We start from the raw sequence: 21,437 nt of genomic DNA, 5'->3' as shown, positions 1-21,437 counted from the left end.
CAATAATAAACTGTCAGTTTTTTCCACAGGATCCTGGACAATGCTCCTCATGCTACTCATCCCAGAAGTGAGTGTGTTCCTTTCCATAAGTCACTATAAGTATACACCATTGAAAACACTTAAAAGTCAATCCCATGCATCCTTACCCATTGATAAGGTGTCACCTTCCTAAGCATATCCATCATACTGCACCAGGTTTCCAATCAACCACACCTGAAGGTACATCAGTTAAAATTTAGTTAACACCCTACCACATCCTCACCCATTCATAAGGTGTATTAGAAGTTGGGTATCTCACGTTCCCATAGGACCTAGGCACCGGCCGGTTATGCCGGCATAATTTAAAGCATAATAGGTAACCAAAAGCATCAAGCATAATGCCAGCATAATAGAGACGATGTTTGAAAATTTAATTAAAATGTACAATACGTGTGCCTGAAAGAAAGCAAACATTTACTGCCAATAGTATTATTAGTGCATTTCATGTTAAAAACACATATTATAACTTATTAAAATGTTTCTTTGTCAGTTAATCACTCTTTGCAAAAATATAATCGAAATACTCTAATAGAACAGTCAGGAAAGGCTAATATACTCTAATAAAACAGGCAGTTCTAGAGCATAATCTTGATTTTGAGAACATAATTTTAAGCATAATAGGCTGGATTTTTGAGCACTGCTCAAAGGAATAATAGGTAAAATTTTGGGCATAATAGGCCGGAGCCTAATAGGACCACTTCAAAAGGTAAGTAGGTCAAACATTCAATCACGTCCTTAGTCATTCATAAGGCGTACATTCATGGTGTGTCCATTTCTGTCAAATATGTTTCCTGTGTTTTGCTTGTTACCCATGTTATCTCTGTTACCTCATTTACCCTTGTTATCTTTGTTACCCATGTTACACTTGTTACTTTCATTATCCATGTTAATTTCATTACTCATGTTACCTTTGTTACCAATGTTACCTCTGTTACACATATCAATCTAAGGAGTGGAATTCCTGTGGCTTTGGAAGCTAATGAGACTTCATCTGTTCCAGAGACTTCATCCATTCCACAGACTTCAAATGTTGAAAGAAATACCTCAAGCTTGCCAGTATCTTATTTTGAATATTATAATAGATTGGCGATAAAAGCAGGATACAACTTGGATGTGAATCATATAGTGTATTTGTATGCTTCGGAAGTGAAGGATGACGAGAGTATTACACAGATGAAAGAACACACAGGAGGACAATGTAGTATTGGTGTACTGGTAAATCCAGCTTCTGTGTTCACTATACTACTACTAAATAGCAGCCCTTTTCAATTATTTTGTTTTACTTGTGTCTTCTCTAATGTATGAGTTGACCTGTTGTAATATACTTTTCTCTTGAGTTGACCTGTTGTAATAAACCCTTTTTTTTTGTTAGTGCTTAGTGGTGCAAATTGTGTACAGCATACCACATATTGTATTATTAGAGACATTATTTCATCTCACCAGGGTAGCTAAACACCATTATCCTACTTGTTGGAAATGATTTGTTAAGTAACAAGATTGTTAACTTGATTCCAACTGCTAGTCTTTCAATATTTGTATTATTCATCTTACTCTGCATAACACTTTCTCGTCCACCTCAAATCAGTACTATTTACAAAGTAAACAACTTTGAAAATGTCCGACAAACAATCATTGCTAAATGTTTAATTTCAAACAAGTCGGGTAATAGTTTTTTGGCATCTCCCTGAGCTTGGTGGAACCAAAGTTCGATGCTAATACTTTATATGAACTTAGAAGAATGCACCCTATCATCGATGGTGTGGGTTATCTCAAAGATAAAAATGGACAGTTCTGGCTTTTATCATAGTAAAATAGTGTTCCAATATTAACCCCATCTTTATTCAGTATTGGAACAACTATTTTTTAAAACTCACTATAACGAGACAAAACGAACCTCAAATCTATAAATGACTCTAATATTATTCACTATTGGGGGCTGTGGTCTGTTTTTGTTTGAACCAAGGTAGAATTTTTGGAATATAAGTTCAAACACCAAAATATAGACGGAATAAATACAGTCAGTATTTGTGTATGAATTATGCTGTGTAATTATTTATACAAGTTTCATTGCAAGCATACTACAACCACACAAAAAACTTACTGACCTGTTCCACAAGTCCGCATCTTTGAAGAGTACACCTACCGAACTGAAAATAGGTGTATCAGTTGTGACATGTGTAACATTTATGACATTTGTAACAGTCATGACATGTGTAACAGTTGTGGCATTTGTAACAGTTGTAACATGTGTCACAGTTATGACAACTGTAACAGTTGAAACATATGACGTCACAGTTGAGACATGTGTATCAGTTGTGACATGTGTATCAGTTGTGACATGCGTACAATTTATGACATTTGTAACAGTCGTGAGTTCTAACCTATTAAAATGTAATGTAGGTATCAAACAGTGGAAATGCAGTATTTTAACTGTGCTAACCCAGGGGTAGCAGCTACCTTGGAAATGTGTTTACTGTGCACAAGGTTGTTTACTGACACATAGAGAGGTCCCCTACAGCTTCCCATGTACTGGATAGAAGTTGACGGGATATATCGCATTACCCAATAGCACCCAGCTCATAAGCAACCACTAAATAAATTTAGAAACTTAACACAACACAAAAATGATTGCAAAAAAGTACTTTGATTATTTATTGGCCGATTTATGTCTCTTTGGCATATTTTGCAATTGAGTTAACTCCTCGTTCATTTTTGCAAACTTTTCCTCGTAATACTTCTTCAGTTTCTCAATTTCCTCCCCCATTTCTTTCTTATGTTCCTCCATTTCTTTCTTCTTCTGTTCCTCCATTTCCTTCTTATGTTCCTCCATTTCCTTCTTACGTTCCTCCATTTTTTTCTTCTTCTGTTCCTCCATTTCCTTCTTCCGTTCCTCCATTTCTTTCTTCTTCTGTTCCTCCATTTGTTCCTCCATTTCCTTCTTCTGTTCCTCCATTTCCTTCTGATGTTGTATCTTGAGTAGCTCCATTTCAGAATATGCACCAATTAGTTCTGTTGGAACAATCAATTCAAGATTTGATGGTACTGTAAAACAACACTGGCTGGCCTTTCCAAGCAGAAATACGGTACAGATAGCACAAATGAATTTAAGAAGATCTCCTTTTAAAAAGTCATCATGATTGGTTTCAAAAATTGGTAATACTAAGGCCTGTACTCCAAATTTGGTAGGGGACTCACTGTTGGATGAATCATTGCTGTTCTCAATGTACGGAAACAGAACAACTCTGAATTGAATAGTCGTCTTATATTCGTTAAGTATTAACGCAACTCCTGTTCCAGACACACTTCCTTTTGACCGGGAGTAATAGCCAATGGCTTGACCTACCGTATCCAGTAGTAGGTCTGATGTACGTTTTGTTTCTATTACAACTAATGGTACATAGGCATGACCGTCCGGAATTTTGTTCATCAATCTCCAGCAAACGTAATCATATCTGCTTCCACTTGACGTACTTAGTGTATCAGAAGCAGATACATCACTTTCTTCCATTGTTAAACAATATCCAAAACTTCAGCATAACATAAGTATTATTGGGTTGGCATATGCAAACCTAACCCCAGCCTCATTACGTATGCCACCCTTGAGGATTAGAGTATGCTCCATAATATTGGCAATACAATGCGTAACATATATAAGTGGATGCTGTTTGCAGTATTCGATCCATGGTCCGCACAAACAAGATTCAAATTTGTCTAATACTACAGTTGGACGGCAATGGTCTTGAAGTAATGTAGCATCTATGACAGCAAAATGATCAGTATTCGATTTTAAGCTCTCCTTGAATTCTGATTCTTCCTGGTATTTCCCACAAGAAATTTTACTTGCTGCGACAGAGGTTGCGTCTCTCTTTTTTAACATCTTTGCTGTAGGATGAACGTAGAGCAGGGGTTTACCTTTCCACGTTTCAATAATCTCCTTTATTTCATCGCTGAAGTACTCCTTCTTCGTATCCATGTTTTAAACACTGAAGTTTTTCGTTCGAATAATTGGTACCCAGTATTACAAATTTAACGCGATCTCTCCGTCAGGAGTACCACTCAGTCTGCTCAGGGGCGGATCCAGGGGGGGGGGGCTTTGGGGGCTGAAGCCCCCCCCCCTTCATATTTAGGCTTTACTTGATCAATATGCTGAGTATTATAATGAAATTTTGTCTTAGCATAATTGTATGATCACTAATAATACAAATACTCATAAAACCACCTTATAAACATCTTTCCAAGGTATTATCAGTGGATTTATGCTAAAGTTTATGCAACAAGGACCCGGATCGGCATTGGAGGTGTACAAGATCGAGATACTCTAATAGAGCAGTCAGCTAACTACAGTAATAGAACATTCACTGGAAACATGTAGTTGGTTCTGTTATGGAATTTTTCAAATCTGCCTGCACCTATACATACAATGACGTGTATTGGTCTGTTTAAAGGGCTTCATTCATCTACTTGTGTAGTTAATATGTATGGCAATACTTAATTCAGGTACACAATTTCCATTGAAAATGCTCTCAGATTCAATCTTGTGTTGTTCAAATTTCAATATTTTCCACTTTCAACATTCTTATTCTAACATGCATGCACCTATTCAGTGTTGTGCAATTGTGAGAGGGTACATCATGTACTTAGTTGTCTGTACCTACCCAAACTTTTACATTAGTAAAATGCTTCAGAGAGCCATACCTATAATCTAAAGGCAGTATATAAAGTATCTACAGGTATGAATTTTATGTGGAAATGTCTCCAAATTGCAGTATTTTAGCATCTATTTTTCAAAATTTTCCTGGGGGGGGGGGGGGGCATGCCCCCAGACCCCCCTAGTTCCAGCATGTAAAGCATGCTGGGAAGTGTGCTTCACACACCTTTACCCAAGAGATTAGTACCTTGAGTTAGCCCCCCCCTTTTATAAATCCTAGATCCGCCCCTGCTGCTGTCATATCTTCTGCTTCTTCTCAGGCTGGGGTGGTCGCTGCTGTTGGTGAGATAGCTAAGGACAACCAATACCAGGACATTGCAGGGGCGGATCTAGGATTTATAAAGGGGGGGGGGCTAACTCAAGGTACTAATCTCTTGGGTAGAGGTGTGCAAAGCACCTTCCAGCATCATGCTGGAACTAGGGGGTCTGGGGGCATGCCCCCCAGGAAAATTTTGAAAAATAGCCGGATGCTAAATTACTGCAATTGGAGATATTTCCACATAAAATTCATAATATTTTCTGCCTGTAGATATTTTATATACTGCCTTTAGGTTATAGGTATGGCTCTCTGAAACATTTTGCTAATGGAAAAGTTTGGGTAGGTACAGACAACCAAGTACATACTGCACCCCTCTCACAATTGCACAACACTGAATAGGTGCATGTTAGAATAATAATGTTGAAAGTGAAATTTGAACAATACAATATTGAATCTGAGAGCATTTTCAATGGAAATTGTGTACCTGAATTAAGTATTGCCATACATATTAACTACACAAGTAGATGAATGAAGCCCTTTAAACAGACCAATGCACTTCATTGTATGTATAGGTACAGTGGAAAAATTCCATAACAGAACCAACTACATGTTTCCATTGAATGTTCTATTAGAGTAGTTAGCTGACTGCTCTATTAGAGTAACTTGATCTTGTACACCTCCAATGCTGATCCGGGTTCTTGTTGCATAAACTTTAGCATAAATCCATTGATAATACCTTGGAAAGATGTTTATAAGGTGGTTTTATGAGTATTTGTATTATTAGTGATCATATAATTATGCTAAGACAAAATTTCATTATAATACTCAGCATATTGATCAAGTAAAGCCTAAATATGAAGGGGAGCCCCCCCTGCATTGTGAATGATAATGGAGATTTTATGGTTGGGTCTATTCAACGGAACGGAATGATGGACTAAACTACGGAACGGAATGCTTTCTCAATTTTTTTTTTCCTCCGGCCCTAATGGCACTCCCTTCCTCCCACACATCTCTCTCTATAGAATGCCAACAAAATATTTGAAAAATTAATTATAACCTACAGAAAAGAACCTACACAGAACCTACAGCATGCCCAGGGTTCAATGGGCAGGCAGGTGCCCCTCAGCGACAGCAAGATCAACTGCTGGAGGCACACACGGACACTTGGATCTTGAGCGTGATCCCCTGATGCACATAACTGAAGAACGGAGCAAGGAAAACCCCAATGCTTTCTCAAATTGAAGCTTGCCATTGCTGTACAAGTTATCGGTGGCACCATAGGCACTTCCAGCAGGTAATCAAAGAAAGATAAAACGAATTTAAGGATCGATTGTGGGTTCTCATTAGTAACGTGGGAATCGCTGACTCAATGTGTTCATCTTCGGATGTATCAAGTAGGGAACTTAATGCATGACTTGTTTTTACTAGTATGTGAGTTGTTTTTGCTTACTTTGACTTTAGAATGTACATGTCTGCAGGGGCGTAGCCAGCCAATATTTGATGGTTGGGCATAACATCAACTTAACTACACACACAAGAAACACGCTCACTTTTATGTGAGACATTATCAAAGAAAAATTTGAAAAGTGCATGCACACAAGGCCTACACTATACCTATGCTAGTATAAACAAATCGGCTGCTTGCATGCATGCAAAAATTTACTAGCTAGCTATATGCTATTCTATTAAACTTGTAGGGCAGGCATCCACCGACGATCGTCGTAGCCGAGCATCACGTGACATCAAACTGCTGAATCTACAAGAACCAACAATATAAACAGTTCATCACATATTTACTACAATCAACTGGCAGTATAGCTTACAGACCAACCACCACAACGATATGTAGTGCATTTTAAAGTAAACGCCACATGGCCCCAAATTAAGGCCGGGGACGCTAATTTATGAACTATAATGAGTATTATCACAAATATCAACATGCCAAGAATGCTTCGTCCCAGACTTATAGCAGCCAATGTACATTTTGCATGAATCTGGTGCCAACCACAACTCAGTTAATCAGTACAAATTGTGCACGTATTTGTATTTGTAGTTAAGGATAAAGGCTTATGCCTGTACATCCATAAACAAAATTAATAATTATTATGTACTTAACTATTCTAATTACTATACAAAATCAAATAAGCAATTACTATAGTGTCTGTCCAGCAGTGTTTTAAAATCATTGACAGAGGGAGAATCAACAATAGATTGGGGTAATGAATTCCAGTCATTGATTACTCTGTTGCTATAAAAATTAGATCTTGTATACGAATTAGTGTGATGTTTGAATAATTTCCTTGTGTGACCTCTTGTTACAGCAGAAGTGGATGGGGTAAATAAATGATTTTCTATATCATAACTGCCTTTGAGAATTTGGTACAAATATATCAAATCACCCCTTCGTCTACGGTGTTGTAAAGATGGTATGTTTAGATGTCTTAATCTGTCGTAGTATGATAAATGGTTGATAGATGGAATCATTCTGGTTGCTTTACGCTGCATTCTTTCAAGTTTTTGATTGTCAAGTGTGTAAGAAGGTCCCCATATGACATTGTTATATTCAACAATTGGGCGGACAAGTGTTTTATATAGTTTTACCATGACATCAGAGTCCTTACACTCAAATGATTTACAGATGAGACCTAGAATTCGGTAGTCCTTTTTAACTACCATATCTGTGTGAATGTGAAATTTTAATTTTGAGTCAATTTGTATGCCAAGATCTCGAATGTTGTCCAATAGCTCCAGCTGGATTCCTGCTATAGTATAATTGCCGGTGTATGGAGCATTGCCAATATGTAAGACCGTGCACGTGACACTTTATAATGACTTGACCTTTTCTCCATTTCCAGTCGTCTGCCATTATTGTTATCTATAGAAGAGTAGGTTTTCCCGTTTTCTTTCATCAGCAGTAAGTTAGACTATACGGTACTTTCCTTATCAAAAAAAATACGCTTGACAAGTCCACTGAAACGAAATCTTTTGCTGCCAGCACCATCCACACTGAATCCTACTGACGATTATCACTCACTGTGACCTAGAGATACGGTACTATACGACTATAGTGTACCCCATTTTAAATTTCGAATTTAAATTGCGCCAAAGAGCGTAATTATAGGGACTTCCCAAGGGATTTTCCCGTGTAATGGATCACGTGATACACCATCTATCTTCAGTCATGGTTCAACAAATGAGGTACACGTTTACGCTTTACAGTATTAAAGTAGGATTGTTTTGTGTGCTGCTGTGAATCCTCGCGTGAATCTTAAGCTACTTGTGATGGTTGGGCAAAAGTTTGTGATGGTTGGGCAAGAAACTGTGATGGTTGGGCAAATGCCTGCCCATGCCCACCCTTGGCTACGCCACTGCATGTCTGGGGCCCAGCCTTTCATAAAGCAGTATGTAGCTACACTACAAAGGAAACAAGTATGGTGACAAGCTGAATCAACTCAGTCTAAGCAGAATCTAAAGGAATTTTGTGCAGTGTGTGAGGAGCAAACAATCAGATACCTCGTAGTCTCGCGTGGCCAGACCGCTTTTTTCCGTATATTGGGTGGGGAAAAAGGGTCTGGTGCAACTCCAATAGTTGTTTACTTCTGAGCCGTCCCCACATTCCGGGGACGCTAATTGAATAACATTGGTCACAAAGGAGGTGCCATGACGTCAGTAAAATTATGAAGTATTCCTACACTCCTGCTCCGGTTGTGAGTCTTGTTACACGATGAGGATTAACTTTCAAGACGCTATAAAAGAGACATCGGAGCAAATTAAGATTCGTTTAAAGGATAAACAGATCTCTAGTTAACTTACTGACGTCATGGCACCTCCTTTGTGACCAATGTTATTCAATTAGTGTCCCCGGAATGTGGGGACGGCTCAGAAGTAAACAGCTATTGGAGTTGCACCAGACCCTTTTTTCCCCACCCAATATACGGAAAAAAGCGGTCTGGCCACGCGAGACTAGATACCTCGAGGAGGCTACATTGTGTGGACATTAATGATTCATTAACAGAGTAGTGGACTAATGCCAGATATCTCACACCCGAGTAGTGAGTCCAGGATGGAGTCTATTTTACAGAATGGAATGCTTTCTGAATCAAAACTTGCAGCTTGGCTAGCCACTGTCATCGCTGAAATTGCATTTTATCAGTGGAGCCTCCAGAAAAATTGAATAGGATAATAATAAATATTAATAGCTGTCTCATGCAGTGATTGTTCTACTACCTGATATATCAAGCAGGTCTCTTCAATTCATGCATTTATTGCATGACCATGGCAAGTTTTGTTACTACAATACAGTAGCTGATTGGATGTCAGTTGCTTCTGCTGATCTTTACAAGATAAATAGTTTAGAAGACCACTCAATTTCTTCAGTTTCAGAGCATAATATCCACAGAGAAATTAATTAGAAAGTTACTGATGACAGGAAAAGGCTAGGTGATCATGACTTTATTCAGTCTAATTAACAGAATATGTGGTTGATTGAGTGAGGTATCAACTTTCAAAATGTTCAGATGACCAGTGATGGAGATGCATGGATTCATCGAATTTTTGTTGCGGTTGGAGACACCAAAAGCAAACTGACTGTATGTTTCATTCACTTTCTTTATATTTCCTCAATTTTGAGCCTGTATACAAATAATTAAATTTTTCTTAGTCAATAGAAATCCTAGAATAAGTTGGGAGAGAAAATTTATCTTTGTTTACCTATACTGTACAACTTCAAAGGAAAATGAAGAAAACATACAGACAAATCAATAAAATTAGTACAACTACAATAAGGTGAATTACAGATTTAAATACTTAGAGCCTTTAGTTAATTATTGCTCCAAAGCAAAATTGTAGATGGAAAAAAAAGACTGGCAAGATCTTGGTTAATTAACGACAGTGGATGGAGATTAAAGGTTGGTAACTTCTTGTTCTTGAATTTGTTGCAAAGTGGAGGTACAAATCAAAATGGGATATCAATTTCATTATGAAAACTTTGTATATATAAATAATCTAGCATTACTGTATTCATTTGTTCTCCACTTAAATATGCTACTAGTGTCGGTACATTGGCAGTCTACCTTGAAATCTCAACTCTAGAGTAGATCCAACACAGAGCAGCCCGCACTGTAACAAATACATGTGATTCCACGATTCCACTGTAATTTCATGGACCAGCTGGAGTGGGAATCGCTTGAAAACAGACGAACAAATTTAACCTGTTTTGTTTGAATTAAAGTATGTGAAATGTTACACTTAAGAAATTCTAGAATTCGTAGGTGGTATGTAATTAATGTGAGTGTTCCATTTCAGGTCTGACTAGATATATTAAAATTACACACACACATCTTGGTCCACATTTGCCTGGTGGCTATGGGCATCGTTTCACATGCATAGAAGGCTTATAATTAAGATTTGGTTGATCTTGGAGTTTTGGCGTTTAGCCTGATTCAAGGCTAGCAGTCAGACACATCCTTGAATTTGTGCAACAGAAAAAATCAGTTCACTGTTGAACACGGCATTAGTCCACTGCACTGGCTGTTAATAATTCCATGCATACACTTCAGTGATGTTTGCAGAATATAGCCTCTTTGCAGTCTGCCAAAATATTTGTTCCTCACATACTGCACATAATTCTTCAAGTTTTAATTCAGCTGGTTCTTTCCTGTTACTAGTGTCTTCCTGCTTGCTTTGTACACTGATTTCTTGAAAAGCTGGCCCAGACTGTTTTTTAAAGTCAAAATAAACAAAACAGCTCACATAAAGCGCCCTTCTTGATATATCCGTAGATGAAGCATAGATGAACATCACTAATACAGCTCATCCCACAATTAATACTTCGTTACTAATGACAACGAACAAGAACCCACAATCGATCCTTTAATTCTTTTTATCTTATGTTTAATCACCCACTGGAGGTGCCACTGATAACTTGTAAGGGCAGTTTCAGCAATGGTAAGTTGCAAGCTTCAATTTGAGAAAGCGTTCCGTTTTTTTTTTCCAGGGTGCCTGCACCCCTTGCCACCACCCCCAGTACCAGATGGTAAAAGTGCTGGACAAAAAGACTGTAAACTCAAAAAAAATCAATGAGATGGCAACACTTGACCTTCCGAAATAGCAAGGTCAAGTGCTCCAATGGTCACAGGGCTGCCACGGTGTGACCTTGCTCCACGCAAGCAGGTCACTGCTGACCTGAGCAAAGAGAAGCTGGTGGAACATCTAATCCATGACACAACACTGCTGTAAGATTGGCCCCGTTGAGTAGATAGCATAGAAGCTAGACGTTTATAAGCAACTGTAGCTGCACTACCCATCCCTCCAAACGTGGAGAAAACCAAAGAAGTGAATGAGCCCATTTCAACATCTCTTATTCTCTGTTCATACATCCTTTGTTTATCTCTTTCAAACCTTCCGTACAAGGAAGAAACCGCTGTGTTTCGATAACTGGGAGCAGTTGGATTGAAAATTCTAACATCAAAGAAAGCCTTCTGATGACGACTTCCCCAAAAACCATGTGCACTTACATCTAAACGTGCCTCATCCTCCACATTAGCTGTGGCATAGTGAAAGGACTCACCAGACAGGGGTTGCAGCACTGGTTCAATGGCCACATTATGACATACTTCAGACAAAGCAGCAGCAGTGAAGTCCCTAAGTTCATTATGACGTAGAGTAGGGAAACCACCTGTAGCACAATTCATTGCATGATCAACAGTAAAGCCATGACCACAGACACACTTAGCAGGTAGACCATTGGGCAACCAACCATATCGTAGACACAGTGCATCCCTAAATGCACCTTTATGGAGTGCAAAACCATGTTCTTCAATAGGAAGCACTGATAACCATGATGAGGCACCTTTCTCACTAGATAAAGAAACAATATGACGTAAACTAACTGGCAACTGTGGTGTGAGTTCCGATTGCTTACAAACCAGCTGCCGATGTCTCAAAGCTATAACATCAGCCTTAGCTTGACGCTGGGCACTAACCACTGACATCCTAAAGCAAGTCTGTTGTTCAATGATCTCCTTGGTTAAAGATGAGGTAACTTGAATGGAAGAATCAAATTCAAAGTTAGCATTAGCAGAAGGGTTACACAGACCCAGGCCTCCCATTCGTGCTGGAAGAGAAAACAATTCTCGCTCTAAATCACTGACAAATTTTCCAGTAACAGCAGGAATAAATTCTGTAAAAATAGTTGTTTCAAGAGGTTGAAGATAGTCAGAAATTCTGGGCAGCGTTCGTAAAAAATATGTCCACTTACTAATAAGACCATGCGTGAAAGCACAATAAGCAGCATGAGGGTGAGCCTTTGCAATCACACTTAACTTCCGCACACAAGACACCCAATACTCAACCTTCTCATTCACATAATGCCGGACAAAGGTAGGAGATCCTATAGCAGCGCCAAGGTGACGCTTACCCTCCACTGTGATACCCACACCACATCCATCAAAAAGATTCTTAGCTAAATCTAGATGTTCTGCTTTCACAATCAGCCATGATTTAGATGGTTTTACATTGTAGCCAAATGCAGGACCCAAAGACACAAGGGCAGACCACCACTTGCGCAACCCAGTCAAAGAGCCAGCAGCAGTAGCATCATCAGCAAACCAGGCCTGTCTTATTTCACAATCACGTATTGCATCAATTAAAGGGACAACACTAATATTAAAGGGACAACACTAATGGCGTACATTGCCATTGCTAATGGATCGCCTTGTGTTGTGCCCTCAGAAGAAAATAAATGTTTACCATCAATAAACAGAGGAACTTTAGCCCTATAGGTGTTAATTAATATAACAGCTAAAGATGGACACAGTATAGATATGTTACGGAGGGCAACTTGACGGTTTAAACTATTAAAAGCATTACTTGCATCAACTAGCAATACGGCCTCTATATTCTCCTCAGCAAACAAAGAACGCATTGCATGTATTGCAGCTTCACAGCCTGCATCCTGACCAGCACAGAGTTGAAGAGGGCCAACTGCTTCAAGTATGTCCATTTTAACAGTAGCCAAAACAGCCTTGCCAATAATTCTTCTAACGACCTCACCTACACCAATTGGCCTCACACCTGGACATTTATCAAGAGCAATAAGTCGACACGCAACAAAGGCAGTAAGGCCAACAGGATCCACCATATCAGTACGTAGACGTCTGGCAACCAGGGCAAGACTAGCACACAGATCATCTGAAGCTTGTCGAAAAGAAGTGCACAGTGGAGGGCACAAAGCGTTCCGTTCCGTGGTTTAGTCCATCATTCCGTTCCGTTCCGTTCCGTAGAATAGACCCCACCAGATTTTATCCCTCTTGTTTGTGAGACCTTTGGTGTTTGGTCACCATATGCCCTATCAATTTTAGGATCCATAGCTGACAGAACAACTGTTAGAAACGGTTTACCTCGAAAGTTTGCTAGGCGCCAACTTCTCCAGCAACTGTCTGACTTTGTGGAGGTACAATGCGAAAATGATACTCCGCCAGTATTCGCTTACTGCTGCAATGGCGGATCCAGGATGGGGCATTTGGGGCTAATGCCCCCCCCCCCCCCCCCACCTTGTGGAGGAGCCAGCCATGCTTCTGATTAAAATAGCTAGTAAATTTTGTCAGGCCAACCGAGATCAGTTTAAAATTCATGAAAATATGCACATTTTACTAGCATTTATTACGAAACCAAAGCAAACTGAAGACAAACTAACTATAAAATAGTCACTCAGCACCTTCGTGCGTACTAAGCGCCTCTAAAAATAATTATCGTGTTGCTGTTATTTAAGACATTCGGAGCCTTTTAAAACTTCACAACCATCTGAATAGGCCAAAATGGCAAAAATTAACAGTGAGACACCACTAAGAGGTGATTATTTGCTGCTTCAAAAAAGCAGCACCGAACTATAGAGAATATGGCTCTCCCCATACATGCAACCACCTACAACTTACCCTGTTTGTGCCCCTCCCCTAGCCAGCTCCTGGATCCGCCCCTGATAACGTAACTTAAAACTAACTTACCTCCATAGGCTGCTGTACATTGATTTTACGCATAATAGACCTTATTCACTGAATTAATTTTGAGGCGCTCGTAATTATAACTATAGCGTTTATAGCTGTTGCGAAGGCGTTGCGAAGCAGAATAATCCGCCTGAAGTTTGCAACATTTCAGGCGGATTATTGTCCGCCATTTTGAGTTCTTAAAGCCATTTAGCGTATGAATACATTTCATGGGGAAGAAATGCTGCGCCCCGGATTGCAACCGAGAATTTTCTAAGGGCTGTGGAATTTCATTCTATAAGTTTCCAGGTGATACTAACCGAAGAAGACGATGGATATCCGCTCGTAAAGACTGGTTGCCAACCAAACATTCATGGCTTTGCGGTGGCCACTTCATTACGGGTATTGTTTTCACTCTAATAGAGCACAGACACAATGGTTCCCAATACACTCTAATAGAGCGTACACCCACTTTGTTGTAATGCAACGGTCACTTGCAATGCTTTAAGCAGATTAATTTTATGTGTTGATACTGTACACAGTGTGCTGGTTGCAACGTTTTACATTTAGGCATTGTCTTCTATTGCAGAAATTTAAAGGAAATTACCATGCATGCAGTGACTAATTTTACTGTAGCTATACTTTTTTAGCTAGCTACCATGCAAGCTACTAATGAATGAACCATTAGCTAGTATAAACTGTGATAACGTATAACTATATAGCTGCATCCAAAACAACTGCCTACCAACAAAACTTCTTTCCTTGTTCCATCAAACAGTGGAATAACCTCTCAAATTTTAAAGCAGAACAATTTAATAATAATTATATATACATATTCTTAACTTAGATTTGTTGCAATTAGCTAACCCCTATTTATTTTCTGAGGGCTTAACCCTCGTGGCTATAATCAGCTACAGATGGTGTCTTCCCATCATAATGGTTTAGCCTATATAGGTAATGCAAGCAATTACAAACTTCATACATATCAATATACATTACCATTCCCAGCCCAGATGTTAAACTGGTTATCAGAATTATAACGCAGAATTATATTATAATTATGTTACTTCTTAAATTGTCTACTTGGATAGGAAATAAGAGTGATGACCCTGGCCATCCAGACTATGTGCCAGCAGTATTTTCAGATGTGAAACCTCATGTAATTGCTAAGCTGAAAAAGGATGTAGAAAGGTACCTGCGACTAAGAAATAAAATACGACGCTCCACTGGATTAAGATATTATAGAGATGATGGTGTTACAGAAGTTAATAGCCTTAATGGACAAGTGGATTTAAGTAACCGCAAAAGCACTTACCAATCGGAATGCTCATTGAGTAGTAGTGACGTACAAGAAGACCATCTACATAATCATGAACAAGGTTACCATCAACCTGATGAACTAGTTATAGTAGAGGAAGTCCCAAAGGGTCGGTTGGTTGCAGATTTGATAGAAGGAGATGTAGCAGCACCACAAGAAGCTGATGATACACCATTGGAAGCTAATGACAGAATGGATATAGAATTGAGTGCACAAGTTTTACAAACACATCAAGAAGATTGCTGTCAAATGATGGAAGTTGGTATGCAAATGTTGCATGAGGCAGAAGAAAGTGAGTGTCAGCTACAGGTGAATACAGGATTGATGAATGTAAGTATAGGGGTGTCACTACCAGTTCAAGATGATTGCTGCCAGACAAATGCAGAATCGATGGAGGTATGTGAGGTATCACCAGAAGTTCAAGATGCAGAATTGATGGACATAGGTGTACAGGTATCACCATCAGTACAAGACAGTTGTTGCCAAACAGATACAAGAGATGTGGAACTACTGGAAGCAGGTGTGCAAGTGTGTATAGCAGTGGAAGGAAAGATCGATGTAGAAATGATGGAAACAGGTGTACAAGTGAGCCCTGATGTCCAAGACAGTTGTAATCAGACTGATTATGCAGTGCAATTGACTGAGAAGGGTGTGCAAGTTGATTTATTTTTGACTGCAGAAAGTTTAGAACATAATGACAGGAAAGTAAAGTATTACACTGGTCTACCTAATTTTGCTACCTTGAAGTTGGTTTTTGACGTGGTTACATCTGGATTGAATATGAGCAGAGGTGTGCTGACCACATTTCAAGAGATATTCATGGTACTGATGAAGTTAAGACTTGATTTGGAAGAAGTAGACCTTGCTTACAGATTTGGCATATCACAACCTACTGTATCTCGGATATTTCGCAAGTGGATTGACATTATGGCAAAAAGATTGCGTCCATTCATTCAATGGCCAGAAAGAGCTGAATTAAGAGAGACAATGCCAATGGCATTTAGAAGATTCTTTTCGAGATGTGTCTGCATAATAGACTGCACAGAAATTTTCATTGATAGACCCAGCAATTTGAAGGCAAGAGCACAAACTTGGAGCAATTACAAACAACACAACACTGCCAAAGTGTTAATAGCCATCACTCCACAAGGCAGTATTTCGTTTGTTTCAAAGGCCTGGGGAGGGCGTGTCTCTGACAAATACATCACTGAACATTGTGGAATTTTAGACAAGCTTTTACCCGGTGATTTGATTTTAGCAGATCGAGGTTTCACTATACAAGACAGCATAGGACTATACTGTGCTGAAGTGAAAACTCCATCATTCACTAGGGGAAAAAAACAATTAAGTCGCCATGACATCGATTGGTCCAGAGAGATCTCACATGTTAGAATACATGTGGAACGGGCGATAGGAATGCTGAAACAAAAATACAAAATTCTGAAAGGAATCTTGCCTATCACCCTGTTGAAAGATGGCAATGACTGTACCATTGATAACATACTTATTACGTGCTCAGCATTATGTAATTTATGTGCATCTATTATACCATTTGATTAAATTTATATAGCTAGTTAATATAACTCTTTGGAGGGCACTTTCCTTTGAATTTTATCCTGCAGTCCGGACAATACCAGTTTCCATGTGGAACTACTTCCATCCTTAAACACTTCATATGAAACCATTCAATGTTGCATCCTGGAAAATCACAAGCTATCATGACTTCATCCTCAGGTTCCCTACAGTAGCACCATAATTCATCAGAGTCTGGATTTGATGGCATGTGATTGTCTGTACATGTGTTCATGCACAATGCTGCAGCACTACTGGAGGCAACATCACCATGGCTGTACACAAGGTCATCACTAGCAGTGAGGGTGAAGTCATCACTAGCGGTGAGGTCATCACTAACGGTGAGGGTGAGGTCATCACTAACGGTGAGGGTGAGGTCATCACTAACGGTGAGGGTGAGGTCATCACTAGCAGTGAGGGTGAGGTCATCACTAGCGGTGAGGGTTGGTTCATAACTAGTGGTGAGGGATAGTTCATCAGTAGTGGTGAGGATGAGATCATCACTAGCAGAAAATGTGTCATCACCAGCTGCAGCAGACATAGGCATGTGGTCATCAAAAGCAGGACCTTAGAAGTCATTACAAGGAGTAAGTCATATTAAGCTACTAGCAAGTAAACTCTCACCTGGAGTGGGGGCTATAATTACAGCAGGAGAATCTATTGATGAAGGAATTACAGGCTGCTTAGTGTACCACTTTCCTAACAACTCAGGTAGCACTGCATACTTATAGAATCTTTCCATTTCTGCAACTGCTTTAATGAAAAAGTTTGGCTGTGGAAAAATTCGCTCAACAAATATCCCGGCCTCTGTCCATACAACAAAGTCTGCATATGGAACATCACAAATATTCAGTTGTGCCTGAACTTGATAATAGTAGGCATCTGTCTCTTTCAAGTGGACTTCATCACCTTGGCATTCCAAGTACTTCAACATCTCTATAGCACTATCAGGTGACTGCTTTCTGACACAATAGGGGCATTTTACTTCAATCACACCTACTCCATGGCAATCACATGCCACTATACCATCTGGTGAAGCACCCAAGTGAGGATAAGATGGATTAATAACAAACCCACAATTACATAGCTCAAAATTCTCATGTTGGGGCGATACCACATCAACATATTGCGACAAAGCTACCTTCTCATGACTACACCCCCAGCTGAAAAAGCAAAAACATATAATGTATAGAATAGCTACATTGAATGCTTACCAAGTTGCTTTGCTTTTAATCTTTGTTGATTCTGGGTAGCAGATTGCTTTAATAAGTGATGGGGAAGGATGGTCTGCATTGGTGGCAACAGCAGCTTTAAATCTAGATGCTGTAATTCTGCCAGCTCTATAACGGAACCACAGCCGTGATTTTGACTGCATCTTCGTTGCTTGCTCCAAACTTTCAGCCTGCTCTATAGACACAGCAAGAGAACTAAAAACTCTGTCACATTCATTAAGAAGGAGATCATATGACATGTGAAGATACTTAGGGTCATACAGTGTGGTCAAGTTTACTGGGAATTTGTCTGTACAAGACTGGGGAATAAAACTTTTTGAAAATCCTGGCAGCAAGGACAGAGACACTGCTTTTGGATTTGCTTCTTTTAATCTTGAGTAAGCAGATTCCATAGTAATCAGTGGCTCTGGTAATGTTCTTAGTTTCTTTGATGTTGCAATTGGCGGCTTATCATCGGTTTCCCAAAATGGTTCCCTGGGCTTTGTAAAACTGATGTCTTGTATGGTTGCAAATGATATCTGCAATAATTTATAAATGACATCCCTGACATAAATTTGCAGATTAAACTATGTACCTTTTTTGTTACAGTTGGTGCTAACCACTGGCAAGGTTCAGAAGTACAGGAAGTTTCATCTCGTAGTCTCACCCCAGCCATCACTGCATATAGTGTAGCAGCTACATGGGAGCATGCCTCGCCTGCACCAGCCATGCAATTACAGTGAGTACAGATGATTGTTCCATCTGGTTTAATGCCAAGCCATGGTCTCAATGGTGGACTGTTCATACACTGGCTATGTTTAACCTTTAAATATAAAAAGTATATAGCTATAGCTAGCTGTATAGCTACTGAATGGATATATACACTGTGACACATGCAAATGTAACACTATACTACAGAGAGGAAGCAAGTTTCCAGAATTAGGGCATACCTATCTTCTAATATATAGAACAATCAGGCCATCAGTTCGCAATAATATTGTACATGTACATGTAGTTCCACTAATATAGATGGCCAACATGGGGCAGGGAAAACTGCATGGTTTACCTGAATCTATAGGCTGTGCATGTTTGGTTGTATGTAACTTATGCATTTAAAATATTTGTGCAGCCTGCATGCAACTCAGGTTATGAAAGGTGGCACGTGCCATCGTTAGCATGTGCATAGGGTTCACTTAGCAGATCATTTTCTGTGTTTGCCTTTTTTGTTTGTGTGTGCTTTTGTATCATTAATTTTGTACTGTTGTCTCCAGTAGATCTGCTGACTACTGTGAGGATAATTCTACGAATCACTGAAGACACAGGTGTCATTTTGAAAAAAAAATCTTCCTGTGATTTTGTGTTTTGTATTGTTTTGTTTTACATAGCTATGTGTGCTCCAGGGGCTAGGGAAGAAGGCTCTTCCGGCTACTCTAGTGTGAGGAAAATCAACTATAACACACAGTGCAAAACTCTAGACTAGTCACTGAGTACTGTATACCTTTGCTGTCATAAGGAGCGAGTTCTCGTTAACCTTAGTAATCAGCACATCTTCGACGAATCCAGCCACGAAGTATGCCCATGCTTCTGTACTTTTGTAACCTTTCAACTCTTCCATCGTGTATGGGCTAGGTGAATTTATAAGGTACACACAAATATCCGGCGATTCTACTTTGGGCCATAGAGCCCTCGAAGGCGACCAGTGGTCTCGTGGCAGAAGATATGGGTCTTCTTTCAATCCAATCAATTGAAGCTTCTCTTGGTATCGCCTTTTCCCTGCCTCGTCAAGTTGGTGATAAAAGTCACTTATTACCGCGCTCATTGTTAATTTTGCGTTAAAAAAGTCGTTAAAGTATTTTGTCGAGTGATTTGTTCGATAGCCTTACCTGGCAAACGAAGGCGGCATTGCACCTCGGTACTCAAAATGGCGTCTGCTAAAAATTGCTGATTCACGTGACTGTCGCCATGGAAATGTCGTAACGCTTCCGGGCGCTTATCATTCTAATTGAATAAGGTCTATAATATTTTACGGAAAATTGTAATGTATGGGTTAATTTTACATGAGTTTTGATATGTAGGAGACCAACGCGTAGTCTATGAGCTGCGGCAAGCTACTACTCCAGAAGTTCCTTGACGACGCCTAGACGTACCATGACAACGAAGTTGCCATATGCATTGGTGCTTTGTATGGTAAAGTGAACAACACTAGGTGTCGCCTGACCGAGAAACTGGCTCGAAGTACCTGGTTAACTGTAACTGCCCCAGCAGGTCATCCGTGGATGCGAGGGAGTAGACCTTAGAGGGCGCACGCCAAAGTGCTGAATTGAATTGAATTTGGTTTTAATCTCCTATATTCGGCATAGCCGTTCTACCATATAGGAGTGTACACAGTACATACATACATGTATAGTATAATATGACTGTGACTGCTGTACCCCGGCTAGAGCGGACATCACAACGCCACAAACTGAAGGGTCCACAACAATAGGGAACTGGACTTAAGCGGAGACAAAAACGCAAGCTGTCACTCTGATATGGCTCTTGCAGTAGCGGGTAAAGTATCCCACTTTATATTTCCATTAACCGCTCTTTCAATCACGTGCTGGAGTTATTTAAATGTTATACAAGGGCGCCCGCCAATCCGTACGGAACAAGCAGGCGTCGCCTCAAGTTAACACCAAGAGTTACTATATTATTAACTCTTGTTAATGTTCTATACCATATGCGTATTTTGTACCATATGCGTATTTTGTACCATACGCGTACGGTACAACCATACGCGTATGGTACGGAAAATCGTAGCTACCATCTGAGTAGCTATATAGGCTATAGCTACCCTGTTTTGCATAGCTAAAATATCAAGCAGAAGGTTTTTGCACTGCCGTACCTATATTGACTATGCCGGATGCAGGGGCGGATCCAGAGTTTGGAAAGAGGGGGGGCACCTTTCTGAAAAACAGTTGAAGACCAAAAAAACTTGCTGAAAACCAGTTGAAGACCAAAAAAAAAAAAAAAAAAAAAAAGAAAAGGTCACGACAATAATAGCTAGTTATCCTTACCAACTATATCACGTCTGTTATGTAAAATAAAATCCTATTTATAGCTTCATAGGTAAGCTACACTGCCTCATGAACATTGTGACTGCTTTATTAGAGTAATTGACTGCTCTATTAGAGTATCTCGATCTTGTATGCAATTCTTGAAGGGGGGGGCATTTGCCCCAAATGCCCCATCCTGGATCCGCCACTGGTTATTCACCATAACTCTGATTCTGAAGGCGGTATCAAAATTGTTCGGCCGCCATTATACACGCATAACACTCCTCTATCCGATGGTAACAAAATTTATTCGA

The 21,437-nt window shown here is 39.7% G+C and overlaps 4 protein-coding genes across 4 annotated transcripts; 1 reads left to right on the top strand and 3 right to left on the bottom strand.

Moving 5' to 3' along the window:
* Window positions 1-2,616: 2,616 nt before the first annotated feature.
* LOC136244220 (uncharacterized) lies at window positions 2,617-4,040 on the bottom strand. Its single transcript, XM_066035774.1, has one exon. It carries the CDS (start codon window positions 3,545-3,547, stop codon window positions 2,687-2,689), a length of 861 nt encoding a protein of 286 aa, XP_065891846.1. The 5' UTR covers window positions 3,548-4,040; the 3' UTR covers window positions 2,617-2,686.
* A 7,040-nt stretch (window positions 4,041-11,080) lies between these two features.
* On the bottom strand, window positions 11,081-13,146 carry LOC136244139 (uncharacterized). Its single transcript, XM_066035655.1, has 2 exons — window positions 12,698-13,146; window positions 11,081-12,623 (listed from the first exon to the last, which is right to left on the bottom strand). Exons 1-2 carry the CDS (start codon window positions 13,144-13,146, stop codon window positions 11,081-11,083), a joined length of 1,992 nt encoding a protein of 663 aa, XP_065891727.1.
* Window positions 13,147-15,147: 2,001 nt separating this feature from the next.
* On the top strand, window positions 15,148-17,245 carry LOC136244865 (uncharacterized). Its single transcript, XM_066036404.1, has 2 exons — window positions 15,148-15,597; window positions 15,646-17,245. Exons 1-2 carry the CDS (start codon window positions 15,498-15,500, stop codon window positions 16,863-16,865), a joined length of 1,320 nt encoding a protein of 439 aa, XP_065892476.1. The 5' UTR covers window positions 15,148-15,497; the 3' UTR covers window positions 16,866-17,245.
* On the bottom strand, window positions 15,247-19,885 carry LOC136244864 (uncharacterized). Its single transcript, XM_066036403.1, has 5 exons — window positions 19,587-19,885; window positions 18,684-18,911; window positions 18,092-18,627; window positions 17,502-18,040; window positions 15,247-17,444 (listed from the first exon to the last, which is right to left on the bottom strand). The coding sequence occupies exons 1-5, from the start codon at window positions 19,701-19,703 to the stop codon at window positions 16,876-16,878; spliced, it is 1,989 nt and encodes a 662-aa protein (XP_065892475.1). The 5' UTR covers window positions 19,704-19,885; the 3' UTR covers window positions 15,247-16,875.
* Between the last annotated feature and the right edge of the window lie 1,552 nt (window positions 19,886-21,437).

Source organism: Dysidea avara, chromosome 14 (genome assembly GCF_963678975.1).
Source record: "Dysidea avara chromosome 14, odDysAvar1.4, whole genome shotgun sequence".
Taxonomy (NCBI): domain Eukaryota; kingdom Metazoa; phylum Porifera; class Demospongiae; order Dictyoceratida; family Dysideidae; genus Dysidea; species Dysidea avara.
This window is presented reverse-complemented; position numbering and strand designations above follow the sequence as displayed.

What these genes read in the sequence shown, in the direction of transcription:
- LOC136244865 (XM_066036404.1), top strand. Translation starts at nt 15,498, where the DNA reads ATGGATATAGAATTGAGTGCACAAGTTTTACAAACACATCAAGAAGAT. An exon ending in GTTGCATGAGGCAGAAGAAA is followed by an intron (nt 15,598 to 15,645) that starts GTGAGTGTCAGC and finishes ATGTAAGTATAG; the next exon opens with GGGTGTCACTACCAGTTCAA.
- LOC136244220 (XM_066035774.1), bottom strand. Translation starts at nt 3,547, where the DNA reads ATGGAAGAAAGTGATGTATCTGCTTCTGATACACTAAGTACGTCAAGT.
- LOC136244139 (XM_066035655.1), bottom strand. Translation starts at nt 13,146, where the DNA reads ATGGTGGATCCTGTTGGCCTTACTGCCTTTGTTGCGTGTCGACTTATT. An exon ending in GATCCATTAGCAATGGCAAT is followed by an intron (nt 12,624 to 12,697) that starts GTACGCCATTAG and finishes TTGTGAAATAAG; the next exon opens with ACAGGCCTGGTTTGCTGATG.
- LOC136244864 (XM_066036403.1), bottom strand. Translation starts at nt 19,703, where the DNA reads ATGGAAGAGTTGAAAGGTTACAAAAGTACAGAAGCATGGGCATACTTC. An exon ending in CGCTCCTTATGACAGCAAAG is followed by an intron (nt 18,912 to 19,586) that starts GTATACAGTACT and finishes TTATATTTAAAG; the next exon opens with GTTAAACATAGCCAGTGTAT. An exon ending in CACCAACTGTAACAAAAAAG is followed by an intron (nt 18,628 to 18,683) that starts GTACATAGTTTA and finishes AAATTATTGCAG; the next exon opens with ATATCATTTGCAACCATACA.